We start from the raw sequence: 23,922 nt of genomic DNA, 5'->3' as shown, positions 1-23,922 counted from the left end.
TTGCACCTTTTGTTTTGCAAGGGAGAAGTGTTTGAACTGTAGTACAAAGTCCACAGGAGAAGCATTGCATTATCAAACAAACATTAGCTACAGCTTGTAGGCCCTTATCAGCTTGCTGCCGGTTACACTGATGGATGGAGCAGGAAGCCGCTGAATACTGACCAGTGCCTCTTTGCTGCTAAGAAAACAGATTTGAGCTTTAGGCTAACCTTTATTTAACATGCTGCAATTTGACAAGAGGAACATTTCTGAAGCTAGAATAATGCAGCACTTTCAAACTAGTTTAAACAAAAGGAAGGCAAACATTTTTTCCAATATGAAGTTTGTTTTCAGTCAAGTTCATTCAAAATGTGGGGGGGAAAAAAGCTTCAGTTTGAACATTATCCTGAACCACAGAATGTGGCCTGCAATTATATTCAATGCTGTGACTGCATGAAATCGCTTTACTGTACCTAGTTTTCTCAGTATGAACTTTTAACAGGCCTTCTAAGGCTTGAAGGGCAGAAGGCAGGCTGCTCCCATGATTCACTACACCATTCCTACGCAAAGAGCAGACTAGTTCATAGTTTCCTTCACTTGATCACGACCTCCACTCAGTTCCACCCCACAGTAGAGAGACTCAGGTCCCAAGCTCTCTGGAGTGTGGGATCAATCTGCATCCCTGTATTCCATGGCAGATTTAGATGTGAAATTATCAGCATTTTCAACATAATGGTCAATTAAAATTTTATGTTATAAATGCAATTATTTTTCTTTCTTCAAAAAAGTGCCCCCAAAAGGGGTGGCACAGTGGTTAGCACTGCTGCCTCACAGCGCCAGGGACCCGGGTTCAATTCCCAGCTTGGGTCACTATCTGTGCGGTGTTTGCACATTCTCCCCATGTCTGTGCGGGTTTCCACCGGGGATCTGGTTTCCTTCCACAGTCCAAAGATTTGCAGTTTAGGTGGACCAACCATTCTAAATTGCCCCATAGCTGGGTCCCCTGACACTAGGGTAAATGCGTGGGGTTATGGGGATAAGAACTGGATGGGATTGTGGTTGGTGCAGACTCGATGGGCTGAATGCCTCCTTCTGCACTATAGAGATTCTATGAAATGTTATGCGTATTGAACCAGTTGGATGCACAAAGCTCCAGTAAATGAATTAGTGTGCTGGAGACAGTTCAGAATGTAAGAAGAGCTGTCTTGTCCAATGCCCCAAATCTGCTTCCATGGCTCTGCTGAAATCCTGTCAGCAGTTTCTTCCAACACTGTTAAATGTTTCCAACTATCTCACCAAAAACATTAACCTCCTGGTTTATTTGATGCCTCCTTTTGGTGTTTGAATATGCACATTTGTCCTCAATCTTCGTAATTTCTGTGGCAGATTTGCACTGCAAAATGTTGCAGTTAAAGTAAGCTGCTGGCAAAACAACTCCCAGATGCATAGTGTTTAATGTTTCTTTGAAAAGCCTTCAGCATGACAAAATTTGAATTTGTCCACCAAAATTCATTGATACTCATCTCTCCAAACTTGCAACATTAGGTTTTTATGATCAGTGAATTGAGTTGCTGCTTCTATTGCTCAGCAAGTTTTCCTAGTCTCTATTTTAAACTTGTGCTCCTCCAGCCTGTCCACGTACAGTGGCCAAAGTAATGAAGAGAAAAACGTCTACATAAGGTTATGGAAAGTTCAGTCATGGTGTCAGGATCTTTCTCTCTAGATGCTGCTCTCAAAAGCCAGCCATAGGCTGAATAGAATAAGTTGAGAGGAAAAGCTGGAAATCAGGAATGGAATTGTAAACCCCTGCAAATACTCAGCAAGCCCGTTCTAATGAAAGGTACATAACTGAAGCATTTTTTTTACTTGACAGATGCTGACTGATCTGTGTTCTTTTAGTTTCAACCACTTCTCTTTCAAAGACTAAATATGGCAGTTATTGGAGTTGGCAGGTACAAATATGATAGCCTGTTGGCCTAAACACTGGACTGGAAATCCAGAAGTCTTCAGTTTAAAATGTTTTTTTTTATTAGTTCACGCAATCATTACTGGCTAGGCCAGCATTTATTGCCAACCCCATTTATTGCCCTTGAGAAGCTGATGGTGCACAGTCTTCTTGAACCATTGAAGTCAATGTAGGTACACCCACAATGCTGTCAGGAAGTGAGTTCCAGGATTTTGACTCAGTTACAGCGAACGGATGGTGATATATTTCCAAGTTGGTATAGTGAGTGGCTTGGAGGAGAACATCCAGGTGGTGGAGTTCCCATATGCCTGCTGTTCATGAGAGAAGCCATAAGTTTGGAAGGTGCTGTCTCAGGATGATCATCTCTTGATGATTTGCTGCATGGAATCATACAGTGCAGCATGGTGGCACAGTGGTTAGCACTGCTGTCTCAGCACCAGGGACCCAGGTTCAGTTCCCGGCTTGGGTAGCTGTCTGTGTATTCTCCCTGTGTCTGCATGGGTTTCCTCGGTAGCACTCCAGTTTCCTCCCATAGTCTGAAAGACGTGCTGGTTAGGTGCATTGGCCATGCTGAATTCTCCCTAAGTATACCCAAACAGGCACCAGAATGTGGCGACGGGGGCATTTTCACATTAACTTCATTGCACTGTTAATGCAAGCCTACTTGTGACACTAATAAATAAACTTAAAAGGCCCTTCAGACCATCAAGTCTGCACCAACACACTAGAAATACCTGAACTCCCACCTAATCTCATCTACCAGCACTTGGCCCATAGTCTTGAATGTTGTAACGGGCCAAGTGCTCATCCAGGTATATTTTAAAGGATGTGAGGCAACCTCCATATACTACCCTCCCAGCAGTGCATTTACCTCATGTCCTCCAAAACCTCCCGCCCCTCATGACTGACCTTTCAACTAGGGAATGGCTGCTGTCTGTCCACTCTGTCCAGGCCCCTCATAACCTTGTACGCCTCAATCAGGTCATCTCTCAGTCTTCCCTGCTCCAAAGAAAACAATCCAAGCCTATCCAACTTTTCTTCATAAATTAAATGTTCCATCCATGCAGCATCCTGGTGAATCTCATCTCCATTCCCTCCGGTGCTGCAGTACATCTTGTAGATAGTACACACTGCTGTCACTGTGCATCAGTGGTGGAGGGAATGAATGTTTGCAGATGGGGTGCCAATCAAAAGGACTGTTTTGTCCTGGGTAGTGCCATGCATCTTGAATGCTGTTGGAGCTGCACTCATCCAGGCAATGGGGAGTATTCCTTCACACTCCTGACTTGGGCCTTGTAGGTGATGGACACCCTTCAGGACCCAGGAGGTGAGTTACTCAATTTATAGCTGCTGAGCCGCTCTTGTAGCCACAATGGTGTTAGCGTGGATAGAGGACTGGTTGTCAAATAGGAGGCAGAGAGTGGGGGTCAATGGGTGCTATTTGGATTGGCGGATGGTGACTAGTGGAGTGCCCCAGGGGTCGGTGCTGGGGCCTCAGCTATTTACCATTTATATAGATGATCTGGAGGAGGGAACCGAGTGTAGGGTGTCGAAATTTGCTGATGACACCAAAATTGGTGGAAAGGCAAATTGTGCGGAGGGTGGAGAGAGTCTACAGAAGGATCTAGATAGGCTGGGCGATTGGGCCAGGAAATGGCAAATGGAATTTAATGTTGGCAAGTGCGAGGTGGTCCACTTTGGTAGGAATAATGGTAGGAAGGATTATTACTTACGTGGAGAAAAACTGCAGCAGGCGACGGTGCAGAGGGACCTCGGGGTCCTTGTGCATGAGTCGCAAAAACCCAGCTTGCAGGTGCAGCAGGTGGTCAGGAAGGCGAATGGGATGCTGGCCTTCATTGCGAGGGGGATTGAATATAAAAGTAGGGAGGTCTTGCTGCAGCTGTATAGGGCATTGGTGAGGCCGCAGCTGGAGTACTGTGTGCAGTTTTGGGCGCCGTACTTACGCAAGGATATTTTAGCCTTGGAGGGAGTGCAGAGGAGGTTTACTAGGCTGATGCCGGAGTTGAGGGGGTTGAGCTATGAGGAGAGGCTGAATAGATTAGGCTTGTACTCGTTAGAGTTTAGAAGAATGAGGGGAGATCTCATTGAGACGTATAAGATGATGAATGGGATGGATAGGATAGAGGTGGAGAGACTCTTCCCGCTCAGAAAGGATAGTAGGACTAGGGGGCATAGCCTCAAGATAAAGGGGGGGCGGTTTAGAACAGAGTTGAGGAGGAACTTCTTCGCTCAAAGGGTGGTGAATCTCTGGAATTCTCTGCCCGTTGAAGTGGTGGAGGCTGCCTCGCTAAATATTTTTAAGATGCGGGTTGATGGGTTTTTGATGAGAGAAGGGATTAAGGGTTATGGGGAGAGGGCAGGAATGTGGAACTGAGCCACGACAGATCAGCCATGATCTTATTGAATGGCGGGGCAGGCTCAAAGGGCTAGTTGGCCTACTCCTGCTCCTATTTCTTATGTTCTTATGTTCTTATATTTATTTGGCTAGTTCAGTTTCTGGTGAATGGTAAGCCCCAAGACATAGGCAACGAGGGATTCAGCAATAGTAATGCTCTTGAATGTCAAGCAGAATGATTAGATCTCTTGTTGGAGATGATCACTGCCTGGCAATTGTATGGAGTGAATGTTACTTACCACTTGTCAGCCCAACTTGGCAAGTTGTGAAATTGGATTCAAAAATGTCTGGACATTTCTGTGCCAATACCATAAAATGTAACAATTCTACTCCGTCTGTCTGATAGAAGATGTTTAGAAAGATCTTGTGAACAGTAACTTTAATCACTTTAGAAATATGCATGATAAAAGAAAACTGTATATGAAAACATAATTAATATTGTTTCAATGATATGCTGTTCTAATGATGCTGAAACTTATTGAAAATGGCGACTAAAGAAAAGCAAATACGGCTGGTGACAGTCTGAAATGAGCTGCCTGGGAGGGTGGTAGAGACGGGTTGCCTCACATCCTTTAAAAAGTACCTAGATGAGCACTTGGCATGTGATGGTATTCAAGGCTATGGGCCAAGTGCTAGTCAATGGGATGGGATTAGGTGAGAGATCAGGTGTTTCTCACGTGCCAGTGCAGACTCAATGGGCCAAAGGGCCTCTTCTGCAGTGTATGATTCTATGATTTATGGCTTGCTCCTATCATTTGTACATCTGAAGTTGTTGAAGTTTAAATTTGCAATAGGATTTTATAAACACCCTGAATATAATTCCATGTCACACTCCTTTTCTCCACCTTAAAGCAGCCACAAGAAAAATTGCCTTGCTAGGTGTCCCTGAGAATATCTTGAGGATCTTTTTAAAAGCTTGTCAGACCAGAAAGCAAATTCTGCTGATTCTAAGCTCTTGCTAGCATTAGCAAGGGCATGACTTTCAGCTTGAATGCACAGTGGTGCGTAGTCTGTTTCCTTTTATTGAGACTTCACCACAACAATGTTTGCTGTTGCAGTCAAATGCTTTCATAGAAACGTGGTCGTAATGGAAAAGTATGTTGCAAGGGACCTAATGACAGAGGTATGCAAAATGGTTGTTACATTACAAATTGCATTTGGTGATTATTTAGTTTAAACAAAGGTCAGATTGCAAAATGGATCTTCATCGCATGTTCATAAGAAGCTATTTAAGGAATTCAATTTATGACCAAAGACTTTAATATGGCAATGCTGAAATTTTTTCAAGTATGTTTCTTTCACCATTTTTCAATCATTTACTGGTATTCTGACTCCCAAAATTTCCTCTTTTACCTTTTACTTACTTCCTGGCTGAAGTCAGGACCACATGAAGAAATCTTAGTTGTAATCCCACAATTAGCACCCATTCTTACGGCCAGTATTCCAGAGCATATAATGCAAAGCATTGGCAGTAATTGGTGGCATAGTGCACTGCTGCTTCACAGCTCCAGGGACCTGGATTCAGTTTCCAGCTTGGATCACTGCCTGTGCAGAGTGTGCATGTTTTCCCTGTGACTGCGTGGGTTTCCTCCGGGTGCTCCGGTTTCCTCCCACAGTTCAAAGATGTGCTGGTTAAGTGCATTGGCCATGCTAAATTCTCCCTCAGTGTACCCAAACGGGCACCAGAGTGTGGTGACTAGGGGATTTTCACAATAATTTCATTGCAGTAATAATGTAAGACTACTTGATACACTAATAAATAAACTTTAAACTTTAATCCTTTAAACTAAAGGAACTGTGGGGGCAATTTTGAGCCTGCACTCTTCATCTGTGGGAATGGTGGCTTGTGCACAAATCTGGAGAGCACAGTTCACGCTGATGAGTTTCCGAGTTCTGAGCTTACCGTCCCCTTGCCAGTGGAGACGCCCAGCGACCCCGGCTGAATTCTTGCCGATCCTCTTCCCGTTAGGTTCCCAGGAGTTACCCTGTTCTTCTCCATGGGAATGGAGGGGCAGCTGGAGTGAGATCCAGAAGTTCCGCCGTCCTCTGGCGCTGACGCTCGTGGATTCCAGCCATGCATTCAAAGCCCTACGTCATGGTGCGTATATCTCCTGACATGGAGTGCACGTCCTGCACCAGTGTCTCCACTGCGGATGCCAACCTCTCGGTGCGCTGCAGTGAAGGCACCATCTCACTGGATAGAAGGTGATGGGACTCCAACAATTGGCCTTGCACTGCAAGGAGGGCTGCTGTCATCTCTTTCTGATGCTCACAACTCTATCTTTGCAGCTCCAGCAGCTGTGGGATGACCGGACCCAGGGGCAAATCATCAGCAATGGGCTCAGTCCTGGGATCCGGCATCCCTCCTAGTGTCAGTTCCCTGGGACAACTCTGCCTCCGCCTGCTGTGGATCTTTTGCTGTGAAATGTTCACCAGTGAGTGACCAGAAGCCTTCCTACCTATTAGACCCCATGAAGTGTGAGCAACTGCATTGGTGCTGGGTGAAATATAAAAATATAAAAAATAGGTGCAGGAGTAGGCCATATGACCCTTCCAGCCTGCACCACCATTCAATATGATCATGGTTGATCATGCACTTTCAGTATCCCACTCCCGCTTTCTCTCCATGCCTCTTGATCCCTTTAGCCACCAGGGCCATGTCCAGCTCTTTTTTGAACATATCTACCAAACTGGCCCCAACAGCTTTCTGTGATAGAGAATTCCATGGGTTCACAACTCTGAGTAAAGAAGTTCTTCCTCATCTTAGTGCTGAATGGCTTACCCCTTATTCTTAGACTGTGACCCCTAGTTCTGCACTTCCCCAACATCAGGAATGTTCTTCCCGCATCAAGCCTGCCCAGTCGCATCAGGATTTTATATGTTTCTATGAGATCTCCTCTCATAGAAATTCCAGTGAGTACAAGCCCAGTCAATGCAGTGTGGCTTCATATATTAGTCCTACCATTCCAGGAATCAGTCTGGTGAACTTTTGCTAGACTTCCTCAATAGCAAGAATGTCCTCCCTTAGACTAGAAGACAAAAACTGCACACAATATTCAAGATTTGGCCTCACTAAGGCCCCGTATAACTGCAGCAAGACATTCTTACTCCTATACTCAAGTCGTCTTCGCATGAAGGCCAGCATGCCATTAGCTTTCCTCCCTACTGAGGGGGATTTCATAGTAACTTCATTGCAGTGTTAATGTAAGCCTTACTTGTGACACTAATAAATAAACTTAAACTTATCTGTGTGCCAACCTTCAATGATGGTTCCACCATGACACAAGTCACATTGCACTTCCCTTTTTCCTAAATTGCCACCATTCAGACAACCATCTTTCCTGTTGTATTGTATTTGCCCACTCAACCAGCCTATCCAAGTCACCCTGCAGCCTCTTAGCATCCTCCTCACAGCAAACGCTGCCACCCAGCTTTGTGTCTTCTGCAAATTTGGAGATATTGCATTCAATTCCTTTATCCAAATCATTAATGTATGTTGTGAATAGCTGCAGTATCCCTCCAGTCACTGTCTGCCACTCTGAAAGGACCCGTTTAATCCCATTCTCTGCTTCCTGTCTGCCAACCGATTCTCCATCCATATTAATACATTACCCCCCACTATTATGAGCTTCAATTTTGCTCACTAATCTCTTGTGTGGGACCTTGTCAAAAGCCTTTTGAAAATCTAGATACAGAACATCCACTGGTTCACTTTTCCACTCAACTGGTCACATCCATAAAAAATTCCAGAAGATCTGTCAAGTACGATTTCTGTTGCTGACTTGAATCGATCCTGTCACTGCTTACCGAATGCTCAGTTATTGCACCCTTAATAACTGACTCCAGCATTTTCCCCACCACTGATGCAAGGCTAACTATAATTCCTCATTTTCTCTCCCTCTTTTTTTCAAAAAGTAGAGTTACTTTACTTTATCTACTCTGCAATCCACTGGAACTCTTCCAGAGTCCATGGAATGCTGGAAAATGATCACCAATGTGTCCACTATTTCTAGGGCCGCTTCCTTGAGTAATTTGGGGTGCAGAGCATCAGGCCCTGGGAATTTATCAGGTTTTAATCTCATCAATTTCCCCAATACAATTTCCTGATTATTAAGGATTTCCTTCAGTTCCTCCTTCATGCTAGACTCTCTGTCCTCAATATTTCTGGAAGGTTATTTGTGTCATCCTTAGTGAAGACAGATCCAAAGCATTTGCTCAGCTGGTTTGCTATCTCTTTGCCCATTATGAATTCACCTGATTCTTACTGTAAGGGACCTATATTTGTCTTCACCAGATTTTTCTTTTCACATAGAAGCTTTTGCAGTCAATTTTTATGTTTTTTGCAAGTCTATTCTCATTCTATTTTCTCCTTCCGAATTAAACCTTTTGTCCTCCTCTGCTGGATTTTAAAGTTCTCTCAGTCCTCAGGTTTGCTGCTTTTTCTGGCCAATTTAAATGCCTCCTCTTTGATTTTAACACTATTCCTGATTTCCCGAGTTAGCCATGGATGAGCCATCTTCCTCATTTTACTTTTACACTAGGCAGGGATGTCCAGTTGTCAAAGTTCATCCATGTGTTCTTTAAATGTCTGCCATTGCCTATCCACTGTCAACCGCTTAATTATCCTTTGCCAGCTTATCCTAGTCAATGCACGTCTCATACCATCAAAGTTAGCTTTCCTCAAGTTGACCCTAGTCTCAGACTTAACTGTGTCACTCTCCATCTTTTTGAAGAATTGCACCATATTATGGTCACTCTACCCCAAAGAATCTCACACCACATGGTTGCTAATTAATCCTCTCTTGTTACACAATACCCAGTCTAGGATGGCCTGTTCTCTCGTTGGCTTCTCGACACGTTGGTCAAGAAAACCATCCCTTATACATTCCAAGAAATCTTCCTCCATCACGTTGCTACCAGTTTGGTGAGCCCAATCAATATGCAGATTGAAGTCATTCATAATAACTGCTGTATATATCTCAAATTTCCTGCTTGATGCCATCCCCAACCTCTCTTGGTCTGTACGCAACTCTCATTAGCGTTTTTTGATTTTTGGTGTTCTGCAGCTCTACCAATACAGAATTGTCCGATAACAAAAACAGTACACATCATCCAGGCCAATGTCCTTCCTTACAATTGCATTAATCTCCTCTTTAACCAGCAATGCTACCCATCCCCTTTTCTTACCATCTATCTTTCCTGAACATTGAATACCCCTGGATGTTGAGTTCCTATCCCTGGTCACCCTGGAACCAGGTTCCATGATCCCAATTACATCATATCCGTTAATGATTGTCTGCACATTTAATTAATCCACCTTAATACAGACACTCTTCATATTGGGACACACAGCCTTCAGACTTTTGTTTTGTCATTTATTGCCCTCTTTGAATTACGATGTACTGTGGTGTGGTCCCGTTTGAGTTTTGTCTTTGGTTTCTCTGCCTTCGACTTTTCCCCTTACTGCCTTTTGTTTCTGTCCCCACTTCCCTCTGACTTGCTGCGTTGGTTCCCAATCCCTGCCATGTTAGTTTAAACCCTCCCTAACAGCACTAGCAAACACTCCCCCAGGACATTGGTTCCTGTCCTGCCCAGGTGCAGACCATCTGCTTTGTACTGGTCCCACCTCCCCAGAACCAATTCCAATGTCCCGGGAGTTTGAATCCTTCCCTCTTGCACCCTCAAGCCACATATTCATCTTGGCTATCCTGACATTCCCGCCCTGATTAGTATGTGGCACTGGTTGCAATCCTGAGATTATTACCTTTGAGATCCTACTTTTTAGTTTAACTCCTAACTCCCTAAATTCAGCTTGTAGGATCTCATCCCATTTTTTACTTATATTGATGGTGCCTGCATGCACCAAGACAGCTGGCTGTTCACCCTTCCCTTCCAGAATGTCCTGCAGCCACTCCGAGACATCCTTGACTCTTGCACCAAGAAGGCAGCATACCATCCTGGAGTCTCGTTTGCGTTTGCAGAAAAGCCTGTCCATTCCCCTTCTAATTAAATCCCCTCTCGCTATAGCTCTGCCACTCTTTTTCCTGCCCTCCTGTGTAGCAGAGCCAACCATGGTGGCATGAACTTGGATGTGGGTGAGAGCTGTGACTCTTCATCAGTGGTGGGGTTGGAGAAGTCCCCCTCGGAGCTGCTGGACTTGGGTCGGGCCAGGGGGTGCCAGGACAGTGCAGCCTATTCCAGTGGCTGACCTGCATGAGAAAGGAGATGGCAGCAGTGCATTACAGGGGATATGGAGGAAACACTTGAGGAATAACAGCAAATGTGCTAAAGATTCTCGCGTCTCTCTGCTGTCCCCCCTTCACCAGCAGCACAAGCACGCTCTTGCTTCTGCGCGGCCAGGTCGAGGGCTCGGTCCTCAAAACGTATGATGGTTCTCCGTTCAGGTGTGAGTCCAGCTGATTGTGCCCACTGATGCCTGTTTTGGTTGGGCTGGTCCTACAGTGTCACAGAGAGGAAGGACGTAAGTGTGTGTGTTGACATTTGAGATGGTGATGAGGTATGGCAGGCTTGGGGCTTAGGTGGAAACTGCTGTGTGAGGAGCATGGCAACTACTGGGCGCATATGGTGATTGTGGGAGGGAGGGGGAACCTGGTGCTTGGTGTTGGCAAAGTCTTTGGTGGCTGAGTGAAAGGGCTAGGGGTGTGAGGGGTTCCACTAAGAGACTGAGGGTGGTTTACTTATTTTCATTGAGCAAAGAAGATCATTCATCATCTTCTGACGCTGTTTCATTTTTTTGGAGTGCACTTGCACTGACCAGGGCTGCCATTGTATCCCAGGCTGGGTGGTGAGCACACACAAAAATCACTGAGAATGAGTTGTAAGATTTGGCCCAAAGACACCCCAATGCCCTCGATGGGAAACACTGCCATCTTTTGATAAGATTTCACCCAGGCCAACAGTACCATTTCTCAGTTCATGAATAACTACTGCCATCTGCTGACAGAGTTCATCAACAGGCACAACAGCTAAGATGTGAAGCAATCAGAAATTAGAGTTAAGTTATCCCTCCAATGAAAATCTGGTACAGGTGCATTGCGAAATGAGTATTAACGTGTTTATGTGGCATGTCTTGTTTCCTTCAAAACTGTCAATTTATTAAAATCCAGTGCAATAATTACCAATTACCTGTTTTATAATGCAAAATATGTAGAATAATTTGTGTTGTTATTTATTTTAAAGGAACTTTGGTTTTGAAATCATCTTTGCACCTAAATTGTGGCGAGATTCAAACTCCTCAATGTTATTCTTTTTATTCATCTTGTATATTTACCTGTGGTGGCTGTACCTTTGAGCTGCCTGAGCTCTGAAATTCTCTCCCTATACTAAACCTCCCTACTCCTTTACCCCTCTGATCTCCTATCCAGCACTCCTTAAAACCTAACTGTTTGACCAAGCTTTTAGTCATCGGTCCTAATATCTCTATGTGGCTAGGCGTTAAATTTTGTTTGGCAGTGTTTTGCCGCAGAAGGCTGTGGAGGCCAGGTCATTGAGTCTCTTTAAGACAGAGATAGATAGGTTTTTGATTAATATGGGGATCAGGGGTTATGGAGAAAATATCAGCCGATTGAATAGGAGAGTAGACTCGATGGGCAGAGTGGCCTTATTCTGCTCCTATGTCTTATGGTCTTCTGGTCTTTTGTCAAGTATTTTGGGTCCTTTCACTATATAAATGTTAGTAGTTGTTCCTCTTTGTAATTGCAACGCAGAGATTTCCTCACCTGCAGTGAATTCTACATAGAACATAGAACACCACAGCACAAACAGGCCCTTTGGCCCACAAGTTGCGCCGATCATATCCATACCTACCAGGCCATAGAACTACCTATAACTTCCAATCCCATTAAATCCCATATACTCATCCAGAAGTCTTTTAAAAAGACCCCAGCGAGTTTGCCTCTACTACCACCGACGGCAGCTGATTCCACTCACTCACCACCCTCTGAGTGAAAAACATACACCTAACATCTCCTCTGTACCTGCTCCCCAGCACCTTAAACCTGTGTCCTTCGTAGCAACCATTTCAGCCTGGGAAATAGCCTCTGAGAATCCACCCTATCTATACCCCTCAACGTTTTATAAATCTCTACCAGGTTGCCCCTCAACCTTTGTCTCTCCAGGGAGAAGAGACCTAGCTCCCTCAACCTATCTTCATAAGGCATGCCTCTCAATCCAGGCAACATCCTTGTAAATCTCCTCTGCACCCTCTCAATAGCTTCCACATCCTTCCTGTAGTGAGGTGACCAGAACTGCGCACAGTACTCCAAGTGGGGTCCGACAAGGGTCTTATAAAGTTGCAGCATTACCTCCTGACTCCTAAACTCAATCCCTTGATTAATGAAGGCCAGTACACCATACGCCTTCCTGACCACATCCTCCACCTGCGAGGCCAATTTAAGTGTCCCCTGGACCCGGACCCCAAGGTCCTTCTGCTCTTCAACGCTGCCAAGAGTCCTACCCTTGATATTGTACTTCATCCCATTGGACCTGCCAAAATGGACCACTACACATTTATCTGCGTTGAAGTCCATCTGCCACTTTTCCGCCCAGTCTTGCATCCTATCTATGTCACGCTGCAACTTCTGACATCCCTCCAGACTATCTAAAACACCACGAACCTTCGTCTCATTGGCGAGCTTACTAACCCATACCTCCACTTCCTCATCCAGGTCATTTGTGAAAATGACAAACAGCAAGGGTCCTAGAACAGATCCCTGGGGTACTCTTAAGGATAGGATGTTTATGCATTTGGAGCGTTGCGATCTGATTAGGGATACATAGCATGGCTTTGTTAAGGGGAGGTCTTGCCTTACGAATCTGGTAGAATTTTTTGAGGACGTGACAAAAACGGTTGACGAAGGACAAGCCATTGATGTCGTCTATATGGATTTCAGTAAGGCGTTTGACGAAGTCCCTCATGGTAGGTTGGTTGAAAAGGTTAAGGCTCATGGGATACAGGGACAGGTATCTAGATGGATTGAAAACTGGCTAGGTAACAGGAGACAGAGTAGTAGTGGAAGGGTCCTTTTCTAGCTGGAGGTCTGTCACCAGTGGTGTATGCAGGGCTCAGTACTGGGACCTCTTCTATTCATAATATATATAAATGACTTGGAAGAGGGCGTATGTGGTACGATCAGCAAGTTTGCAGATGACACAAAGATGGCAGGATTGGTGCTCAGTGAGGAGGAGTGTCAGGCAAGACAGCAGGATATAGATAGGCTGTTATATTGGGCAGATAAATGGCAGATGGAATTTAATCCTGATTAAATGCGAGGTGATGCATTTTGGAAGGAATAATGTAGAGGGGAGTTACATGATAAAGGGTAGACCTATTAAGAGTATAAAAATGTCCCTAAATTATTCTCCCCTTAATCTGGTTTCCAATGGGGGTACCATAAGCATAGACATGGGTCAAGGGTGGAGGAGGAAAAACACATTGTTAAGATGGCAGCGCAGGCTCTTTGGGCCGAAGGGCACGTTTCCTGTGCTGTGTTGTTCTTTGTTCTTTGTACTCCACTGGTGACCAACTCCATGCAGAAAAAGACCTATCCACAACCACTCTCCGCCTTCTGCAGGCAAGCCAGTTCTGGATCCACAAAGCCAAAACCCCTTGGATCCCATGCCCTCTCACGTTCTCAAGAAGCCTTGCAAGGGGGACCTTATCAAACGCCTTGCTGAAGTCCATGTAAACCACATCCACTGCTCTTCCTTTGTCAATGTGTTCAGTCACATTTTCAAAGAACTCAACCAGGCTCGTAAGGCACGACCTGCCCTTGACAAAGCCGAATTCTGATGGACAAATGCCTCACATCTCCACCACAATAGCGCAAAGGTCCGTTGCACTTTGGATGCGATGCTGTCTTGTACATTCATAAGACCGTAAGACATAGGAGCGGAATTAGGCCACTCAACCCATGAAGTCTGCTCCGCCATTCAATCATGGCTGACATTTTTCTTATCCCAATTTCCCTGCCTTTCCCATAACCCCTGATCCCCTTGTTAATTAAGAAGTTATCTATCTCTGTCTTAAAGACACTCAATAACCTGGCCTCCGTAGCCTTCTGCAGCAAAGAGTTCCACAGATTCACCACTTTCTGGCTGAAGAAATTCCTCCTCGTCTCTGTTTTAAAGGATCGTCCCTTTAGTCTGAGGCTGTTCCCTCTGGTTCCAGTTTTTCCTACTCGTGGAAACACCCTCTTCACGTCCATTCTATCCAGGCCTCGTGGTATCCTGTAAGTTTCAATAAGATCCCCCCTTATCCTTCTAAACTCCAACAGACCCAGAATCCTCAACCATTCCTCATACAACAAGCTCTTCATTCCAGGGATCATTCTTCTGAACATCTGGACCCTTTCCAAGGCCAGCACACCCATTCTTAGATGTGGGGCCCAAAAGTGCTCACAATACTCCAAATGGGGTCTGACCAGAACCTTATACTGCCTCAGAAGTACATCCCTGCTTTTGTATTTTAGCCTTCTTGACATGAATGCTAACATTGCATTTGCCTTCCTAACTGCCGACTAAACCTGCACTTGAGAGAATCTTGAACAATGACTCCCAAGTCCCTTTGTGTTTCTGATTTCTTAAGCATTTTCCTATTTGGAAAATAGTCTATGCCTCCATTCCTCCTTCCAAAGTGCATAACCTCACACTTTTCCACATTGTATTCCATCTGCCACTTCTTTGCCCACTCTCCTAATCTGTCCAAGTGTTTCTGCAGCTCCCCTGCTTCCTCAATACTATCTGTCCCTCTACATATCTTTGTATCATCTTTAAACTTAGCAACGGTGCCTTCAGTTCCTCCTTCCAAATCGTTAATGTATATTGTGAAACGTTGTGGTCCCAGCACTGACCCTGGGGCACACCTGTCACCAGCTGCCATCCTGAAAAAGACCCCTTTATCAGCACTCTCTGCTTTCTGCCAGTCAGCCAATCCTTTATCCATGCCAGGATGTTACCTTAACACCATAGGCTCATTACTTATTTGACTCCTGTGTGGCAACTTGTCAAAGGTCTTCTGGAAATCTAAATAAATCAAGTCCACTGGTTCTCCTTTAACAAGAAAATGTCCCACTTCTAGGAAGAATGAAAAAAGATCTACCTGCCTCATTGTTATCCAGCCACTGCAAGTTTTCTAGTGTGATGGCCAGGGATAGCACTGGGTTCATTTTAACAGCCCCAATGACCCAATACCTAACTCACTCTCATTTAATATCCAAATTGTACGTGAAGAATGATCACATTGCCAAAGGATCACTGTCTGCTTCACTGTATCACATGCAGTACAACTATCAGGGGGAGGAATAAAGGGAGACAATTAGAAAAGGAATAGAAAATGGATCTTATCAGCATGGTTTAGCAGACAGTATTTGGGTAGCGTCATTAACCACAAACTGAGTTCCAGCTTGGGGTTTTGGGGCAGTGGTTTGTGATCAGCGGGGGGTGGGTGGCGGGGGCGATCAGTCAGGGAGGCCAGCAATCGCTGTGGGGGAGGCAGGTGATATCCAGGGGACGGAGGTGACTGACAGATCTCCCTGTTCTGTTGCAATTGTGCCCGCTATTGTGAGCTGTCTGCTTTCTGGCGAGCTTGGTCTCTGCCCCCTTACCTTACTGGCAGGAAACAGATTATGCTTCATTTTTCCAACAGTTGTGAAAGATTGTATTTTTTAACACGCCCAAAAAAAGGAACTGAAACTCTCCTGTTTTCATGCTTGTATGGCACTTCGAATTTTATTGGTAAGATTGCCCTCTGTGTGTTTGTATGTGTGTATTATGCTCAAACATTGATTGCTAATGCCATTCACTTGGCTGGTAGGTGCCACTAAAGCCAATATTCAGCTGAAGTTCCATGAATATCATTTTATTCACATATATGTTCCCCAGGACTTGCATTTGAACTGTCTGATTTATTTGTTGTTAAGTCTAATCTTATCTATGATATAATTTCTATCCAAAAAGGTTAATGTAAGAACAAAACAAAATATTGTTAACATAAATGGTGATTTTTAATTAAATCTATTCTGTAGCAGGATAAGAATTCCTAATTAAGGTCAATCCATACTATAAAAGATGAGGGCAACATTCTTCAGGGTGATTGCCAATTGCCCACCTTTTTGAATTGTTTTTTGTGTAGAAGGAGGTTTTAACTCCTCATTTATAATTGTTCACTCCCACTGAGGAAATCTGCTTTCCTGCATGCTCTTCCAAGTTGCATACACATTTTAACCCCATTGTGTTTTACACAGGTCAGACAGAAGATGCTGTATGCTGCAACTCGAGCTACTGTGAAAAAAGAATTTGGTGGAGGACACATTAAGGATGAATTATTTGGAACAATGAAGGTACTGTGATACTCAATTTTAATGGATGAATATTACAGGAAATGATCTGTTAATTTCATGTTAAACTTTGGAAAATGTAATGCCTAGCGTACAAATCTATTCTTTGCAACTGATCTAGCTTTTAGTCATCTTATTCTAAACTTACATTCCCTTGTTCTGGATCCACTTTCTAGAGATGCGTAATTCCCAAACAGTGTTAATTCCCACTGTTATCTTAAACTTTCACCCTTAGATCAAAACACAAAATGTTGGAAATACACAGCACATCAGGTAGGATGTGTGGAGAAAGAAAGCAAGTTAACGTTTTAAGTAATTTTAGTCCTTAAGTTGCTCAGCTCCAAGTTCGGATTGGCGGATGGTGACTAGTGGAGTGCCCCAGGGGTCGGTGCTGGGGCCTCAGCTTTTTACCATTTATATAGATGATCTGGAGGAGGGAACCGAGTGTAGGGTGTCGAAATTTGCTGATGACACCAAGATAGGGGGAACGGCAAATTGTGCAGAGGGTGTGGAGAGTCTGCAGAAGGATCTAGATAGGCTGGGCGAATGGGCCAGGAAATGGCAAATGGAATTTAATGTTGGCAAGTGTGAGGTGGTCCACTTTGGTAGGAAGAATGGTAGGAAGGACTATTACTTACGTGGCGAAAAACTGCAGCAGGCGACGGTGCAGAGGGACCTCGGGGTCCTTGTGCATGAGTCGCAAAAACCCAGCTTGCAGGTGCAGCAGGTGGTCAGGAAGGCGAATGGGATGCTGGCCTTCATAGCGAGGGGGATTGAATATAAAAGTAGGGAGGTCTTGCTGCGGCTGTATAGGGCATTGGTGAGGCCGCAGCTGGAGTACTGTGTGCAGTTTTGGGCACCGCACCTGCGCAAAGATATTTTGGCCTTGGAGGGAGTGCAGAGGAGGTTTACTAGGCTGATACCGGAGTTGAGGGGGTTGAGCTATGAGGAGAGGCTGAATAAGAACATAAGAAATAGGAGCAGGAGTAGGCCATCTGGCCCTTCGAGCCTGCCCCGCCATTCAATAAGATCATGGCTGATCTGTCGTGGCTCAGTTCCACTTTCCGGCCCTCTCCCCATAACCCTTAATCCCCTCTCTTATCAAAAACCCATCAACCCGCTTCTTGAAAATATGTAGCGAGGCAGCCTCCACCACTTCAACGGGTAGAGAATTCCAGAGATTCACCACCCTTTGAGTGAAGAAGTTCCTCCTCAACTCCGTTCTAAAACGCCCCCCCCCTTTATCTTGAGGCTGTGCCCCCTAGTCCTATCCATCTAGTCCTCTATCCTATCCATCCCATTCATCATCTTATACGTCTCAATGAGATCTCCCCTCATTCTTCTAAACTCCAACGAGTACAAGCCTAGTTTATTCAGCCTCTCCTCATAGCTCAATCCCCTCAACTCCGGTATCAGCCTAGTAAACCTCCTCTGCACTCCCTCCAAGGCCAAAATATCTTTGCGCAGGTGCGGCGCCCAAAACTGCACACAGTACTCCAGCTGCAGCCTCACCAATGCCCTATACAGCTGCAGCAAGACCTCCCTACTTTTATATTCAATCCCCCTCGCTATGAAGGCCAGCATCCCATTCGCTATGAAGGCCAGCATCCCATTTGCCTTCCTGACCACCTGCAAGCTGGGTTTTTGCGACTCATGCACAAGGACCCCGAGGTCCCTCTGCACCGTCGCCTGCTGCAGTTTTTCGCCACGTAAGTAATAGTCCTTCCTACCATTCTTCCTACCAAAGTGGACCACCTCACACTTGCCAACATTAAATTCCATTTGCCATTTCCTGGCCCATTCGCCCAGCCTATCTAGATCCTTCTGCAGACTCTCCGCACCCTCCGCACAATTTGCCGTTCCCCCAATCTTGGTGTCATCCGCAAATTTCGACACCCTACACTCGGTTCCCTCCTCCAGATCATCTATATAAATGGTAAAAAGCTGAGGCCCCAGCACCGACCCCTGGGGCACTCCACTAGTCACCATCCGCCAATCCGAATAGCACCCGTTGACCCCCACTCTCTGCCTCCTATTTGACAACCAATCCTCTATCCACGCTAACACCCTACCCCCAACTCCAAGTCCCCTGACCTTCTGCAATAACCTCTTGTGAGGTACTTTGTCAAACGCCTTCTGAAAATCCAGAAAGACCACATCCACCGGCTCTCCTCTATTGACCGCCCTAGACACATCCTCATAGAACTCCAGTAAATTTGTCAGACACGACTTCCCTTTAATGAAACCGTGCTGCGTCTGCTCTATCAAGCAATTCCCTTCAAGATGCCTCGCAATTTCCTCCTTAATGACGGATTCTAACATTTTACCTACCACAGACGTTAAACTAACCGCCCTATAATTCCCTGCCTTTTGCCTGGCACCCTTCTTAAACAACGGCGTAACATTAGCCGTTTTCCAATCCTCCGGCACTTCCCCGGAATCCAGCGACGTCTGGAAAATAACCACCAATGCATCCACTATAACCTCCGCCATTTCTTTCAGAACCCTCGGATGCATTCCATCCGGTCCTGGGGACTTGTTCACAATCAGCCCCTCCAGTCTGTCGAGCACCGCCTCTCTAGTAACAGTAATGTCATTAAGACCCTCCAGTCCTACCACCTTTCCATTGCTAACACCCGGCAAATTATTCACATCCTCCTCCGTGAAGACAGAAACAAAAAAGTTATTCAATACCTTAGCCATATCCCTATCCCCTACCACTAGGTCCCCTTTCTCATCCTCTAAAGGACCAACGTTCACCCTAGCCAGCCTCTTCCTTTTTATATATTTATAAAAACTCTTGCTATCCTTTTTTATATTAAGCGCTAGCCCAGCTTCATAGTTTCTCCTACCCTCCTTTATCAGCTTCTTTGTCAATCTTTGTTGACATTTAAACCTCTCGCAATCCTCTTCTCGCCCACTACTCTTAGCTACTCTAAATTCCTCCGCTTTTAATTTAACACTTTCCTTCACCTCCTTCATTATCCACGGCTTATTACCTCTCCTCCTACAGTCCTTTTTGACCATCGGAATAAATTTCTGCTGAGCACCAAGAAAGATCTCCTTAAAGATCCTCCACTGCTCCTCAGCAGACCCTCCCTCCAATGCACTCCCCCAGTCCACATTCGCCAATTCTTCTCTCATCCTACCGTACTCCCCTCTATTCAAACAAAGGACGCGTGTCCGGGAACCCACTTTCTCCTCCTCCATCTGCACCAGAAACTCCACCATACAATGATCACTCTCTCCAAGAGGATCCTTCACCGCAATAAACTGGGCTTGTACTCGTTAGAGTTTAGAAGAATGAGGGGGATCTCATTGAGACTTATAAGATGATGAATGGGATGGATAGGATAGAGGTGGAGAGACTCTTCCCGCTCAAAAAAGACAGTAGGACTAGGGGGCACAGCCTCAAGATAAAAGGGGGGCGGTTTAGAACGGAGTTGAGGAGGAACTTCTTCACTCAAAGGGTGGTGAATCTCTGGAATTCTCTGCCCGTTGAAGTGGTGGAGGCTGCCTCGCTAAATATTTTTAAGACGCGGGTTGATGGGTTTTTGATAAGAGAGGGGATTAAGGGTTATGGGGAGAAAGCGGGAAAGTGGAACTGAGCAGCGATAGATCAGCCATGATCTTATTGAATGGCGGGGCAGGCTCGAAGGGCTGGATGGCCTACTCCTGCTCCTATTTCTTATGTTCTTATGATACAAACTGCATTTACCAAAGTCTCTTCATCACAAATACCATCATCCCGTGAATCTCGTATTTTCTCCAGAAACAGCGTAGCTTCCTCAAACTAAAATCATTAATTCCATACAGCTCTGACCTTTTTATAACTGTGCCATGAATTTTACCTTTATCAAATCTTTTCTGATGAAATGTGGCATTTCATTTATCTTTCTGATTGTATTAGCATTTACAAGCTGGTTTTTCGTGATTTATGTATCTGAACCCATAAATCGTGTTGTTCGCTTACTCCTGAACTGCTATCTATTTCCGTAGTTAAATTATACTCCCATCTGTCATTCTAATGTCCAGTGTTGCTTTAAATTGCCTTTACAATTTTCTGTTCTATGTGCAATTGCTTTTAACTCAAACATTTGCCTCCTATTTTCCTCTCCATTCCATAAGGTTATAACACAGCTCCAAATATACTCAATTTTTTGATACACTAGGATGGAAACAATCTAAGCCCAGAAATTTATCCTCAATCTCGTTATGTTGGCCATAATCCTGTTGTTTTATTCATTACATTTTTCAATTGTTTGTGTGAACTCATGTAAAATCTTCCCCATCTCTAATCTTCCCTCTACCTCTGGTATTATATCCTCCCCACTATACAACTGCAAGGGAAAATAAATAAATTAGCACATTTATCACATCCTTATCCTTTAACATTGTCAACTTCACTCTGTTTTGAGTGGGTCTATTTATTTATAGCTATTATTAACCTATTTATTAACACTGCAATTAAATTACTGTAAAATTTCGCTAGTCACCACACTCCGATGCCTGTTCAGGTACACTGAGGGAGAATTTAGCATGGTCAATGCACCTAACCAGCACATCTTTCAGACTGTGGGAGGAAACCCATGCAGACATGGGGAAAATGTGCAAACTCCACACAGGCAGTGACCCAAGCTGGGAATCAAACCCGGGTCCTTGGCACTGTGAGGCAGCAGTGCTGACCAATGTGCCACCTTTTACCACATCTTTCTATATCCTTATTTATAAAAGCCTTCAATAGTGCCTGGATCCTACCTGCAGTATTTTTTTTAGACTCCCTTATGATAGAAACTTGAGATATAATTTTCTCCTGCATAGATTCCTTATGATCTTCACAGGCAACATTCTCTGCATATGAAGACAGTCCATTTTAAATATTAGTCACGCTGTTAATCTGTGCAGATGATCTTGCCAACTGAATTGCTTGCCCCAATAAGAATTTAGTGCAACAAAAACAGAAAATACTGGAAAATCTCAGCAGGTCTGACAGCATCTGTGGAGAGAGAATAGAGCCAGCGTTTCAAGTCAGAATGACCCTGCGTCAGTTCCAATTTAGTGCAATTTGCCTGAACTCACCCTGCTGGTAATATATATTCTGGTAACGTTTGTTATAATATTCTAATATTGAAAGTGTCTATATTTCTCCCAACAGGAAGATGTCTGTTTGAGTGGCTATCAAAAACATGTCCTGTCCTGCTTGGGACCAGCACCACTTACAGCAGCTGAGGAGGAGCTGAAGCAGATTAAGATTAATGAGGTAACAAAGCCACCAATTCTGCATTATTATCTGCTTTTCTGTGGTTAGTTTTGCTCAACAATTCTTACAGTCTGGCTCTGCAGGGATCTTAGAGTTTTACAGCACAAAATGAATTCTAGGAATAAGCAAATGTTTTCTGTTTGATTTGCTGGGTGCAGTGAAGACACTATTAAATTACTTAAATTGAGAAAAATGTGCAGTTTTTTTATGAATGGGCTGCAGAAAACTTAATTATCGCCATTAAAGATGTTATTTGATAATACAGCAATGATAAGCCTGATCTATGAGACTGCCATTGAAAAAATAACGCCAAATATTCTGTTGGATAGACTTATTTAAATTAGATACCTTGTATAGCCACTTGTAGGTCAATATGTCTGTTGATGGATATTTAATTGCCTTCCGGTTGCTCGTGTACAGAATCCTTCCACGGATGCCACAATGAGATTTTTTTTAAAAATCTGTGAAGCATTGAATTCACTTTTGTCACAAAGAGGTTTGCTGTGTAGGTTAATCAGCCATGAATAATGGAAACCTTGTCTCCTATGAGACAAAAAGGCCTTCTTTTAAAAACAAAACATGTTAACCTGATTGTCACAAAAAGCATTTCTGTAGCACTGGGTTGATATTACTCTCTTTTGCAGAATAAGGTGATCCAGGTAAGTACTTAAACATTTTCTGCCATTTGCATTATCTTGTGTCTTTTTGGAGTGAGCTTGACAAAGCTATGAATTTTGCATAGTGAATGGAATAAGCAGTACCAGAGTACAATAAAATGTGGTCTTTCATTCGTGTCTATTGAGATCAGAAAAAAATAGATTTTAAAGGGAAGGTGTTACCATGATAAATTTCCTTCTAAGATGTTTTATCATATTTGTAGTCCAGGAAGGGCTGTAGCAGTGTGCAACATGATAATAATACCACATTAGAAATTGCAGATTACACATTTAGATCGTCACAAATAAGAATTAAGCTGAGGGTCAAAAAAGTGGATTTGCAAATGTTGCTGTTGTGTGGCAATCATTTGCGTTGATGTAGCAGTCTCTGTAAACTCTACATAGTAGGATCAAGGGCACTCAATTCTGACTGCTCCAAGAATGAAGCTCCCACCAATGTTCTCCAGCATGATAGCACCACCCTTATATAGCGCAGTCAGTTTTAAAAGCATACTTCACACAGCACTGACTCAAGTTACTGCTGGGTTGCACGAGCAGAAATGCAGTGTTTTTGAACTGAAAATGTGATGCATGTCAAATCCTTGTGCGCTAATTAGAAATCGAGTGTAAAGCTTGATCATTCCATCCCTCACCAATAAATCCAGGTGAAATCTTTCAGCTTGAATAAAGTACAAGTATATTTATTAGTCACAAGTAAGGCTTACATTAACACTGTAATAATATTACTGTGAAATTCCCCCAGTCGCCATGTTCCGGCGCTTGTTCGGGCCAATGCACCTAACCACATCTTTTAGACTGTGGGAGGAAACTGCAGCACCCAGAGGAAACCCACGAAGACAGGGGAAGAATGTGCAAGCTCCACACAGACAGTGACCCAAACCGGGAATCGAACCTGGGTTCCGGAGCTGTGAGGCAGCAGTGCTAACCGCTGTGCTGCCCCAATAATGCCATGTGTTTATCAGATGCCGAAATGTGACCTGCTAGATGGGTACAGTACATTCTAACAGCTGCCTAGTTTCCAATGTTAGAAGTTCCTGCCAACTTTGCTTTCATGCTGCAAGGGTGTACCATTGGAATTTTTTTTATGTTTGTTTATTAGTGTTACAAATAGGTTTAAATTAAAAAAGTCAAGGGTTAGTCACATGAGGAATTGTGTGCATTAGGTTTCCAGTAAACTAGAAACTAGTTATTTATTTATTCCAGAAACTAGAATGTACACTTAAGTAGTGACAGTGATCTGGAACACTATATAATCCTTACCAGTGCCT

General features: G+C 44.2%; 1 protein-coding gene across 3 annotated transcripts in view; it reads left to right on the top strand.

Moving 5' to 3' along the window:
* The window catches only part of twf2 (twinfilin actin binding protein 2), a 103,508-nt gene that overhangs the window by 49,697 nt on the left and 29,889 nt on the right, over window positions 1–23,922 (top strand). For 2 of the 3 annotated variants that reach the window (XM_080181369.1, XM_080181352.1), the window contains exons 4-5: window positions 16,625–16,720; window positions 21,873–21,977. In XM_080181369.1, the coding sequence (XP_080037495.1) occupies window positions 16,625–16,720; window positions 21,873–21,977 (201 nt within the window). Of the gene's footprint in view, window positions 1–16,624; window positions 16,721–21,872; window positions 21,978–22,621; window positions 22,637–23,922 lie in introns of all 3 variants that reach the window. The other variant, XM_080181361.1, reaches the window with a different exon arrangement.

Source organism: Carcharhinus amblyrhynchos, chromosome 3 (assembly GCF_965287045.1).
Source record: "Carcharhinus amblyrhynchos chromosome 3, sCarAmb.v2.hapA, whole genome shotgun sequence".
In the NCBI taxonomy this organism is placed as follows: Eukaryota; Metazoa; Chordata; class Chondrichthyes; order Carcharhiniformes; family Carcharhinidae; genus Carcharhinus; species Carcharhinus amblyrhynchos.
This window is presented reverse-complemented; position numbering and strand designations above follow the sequence as displayed.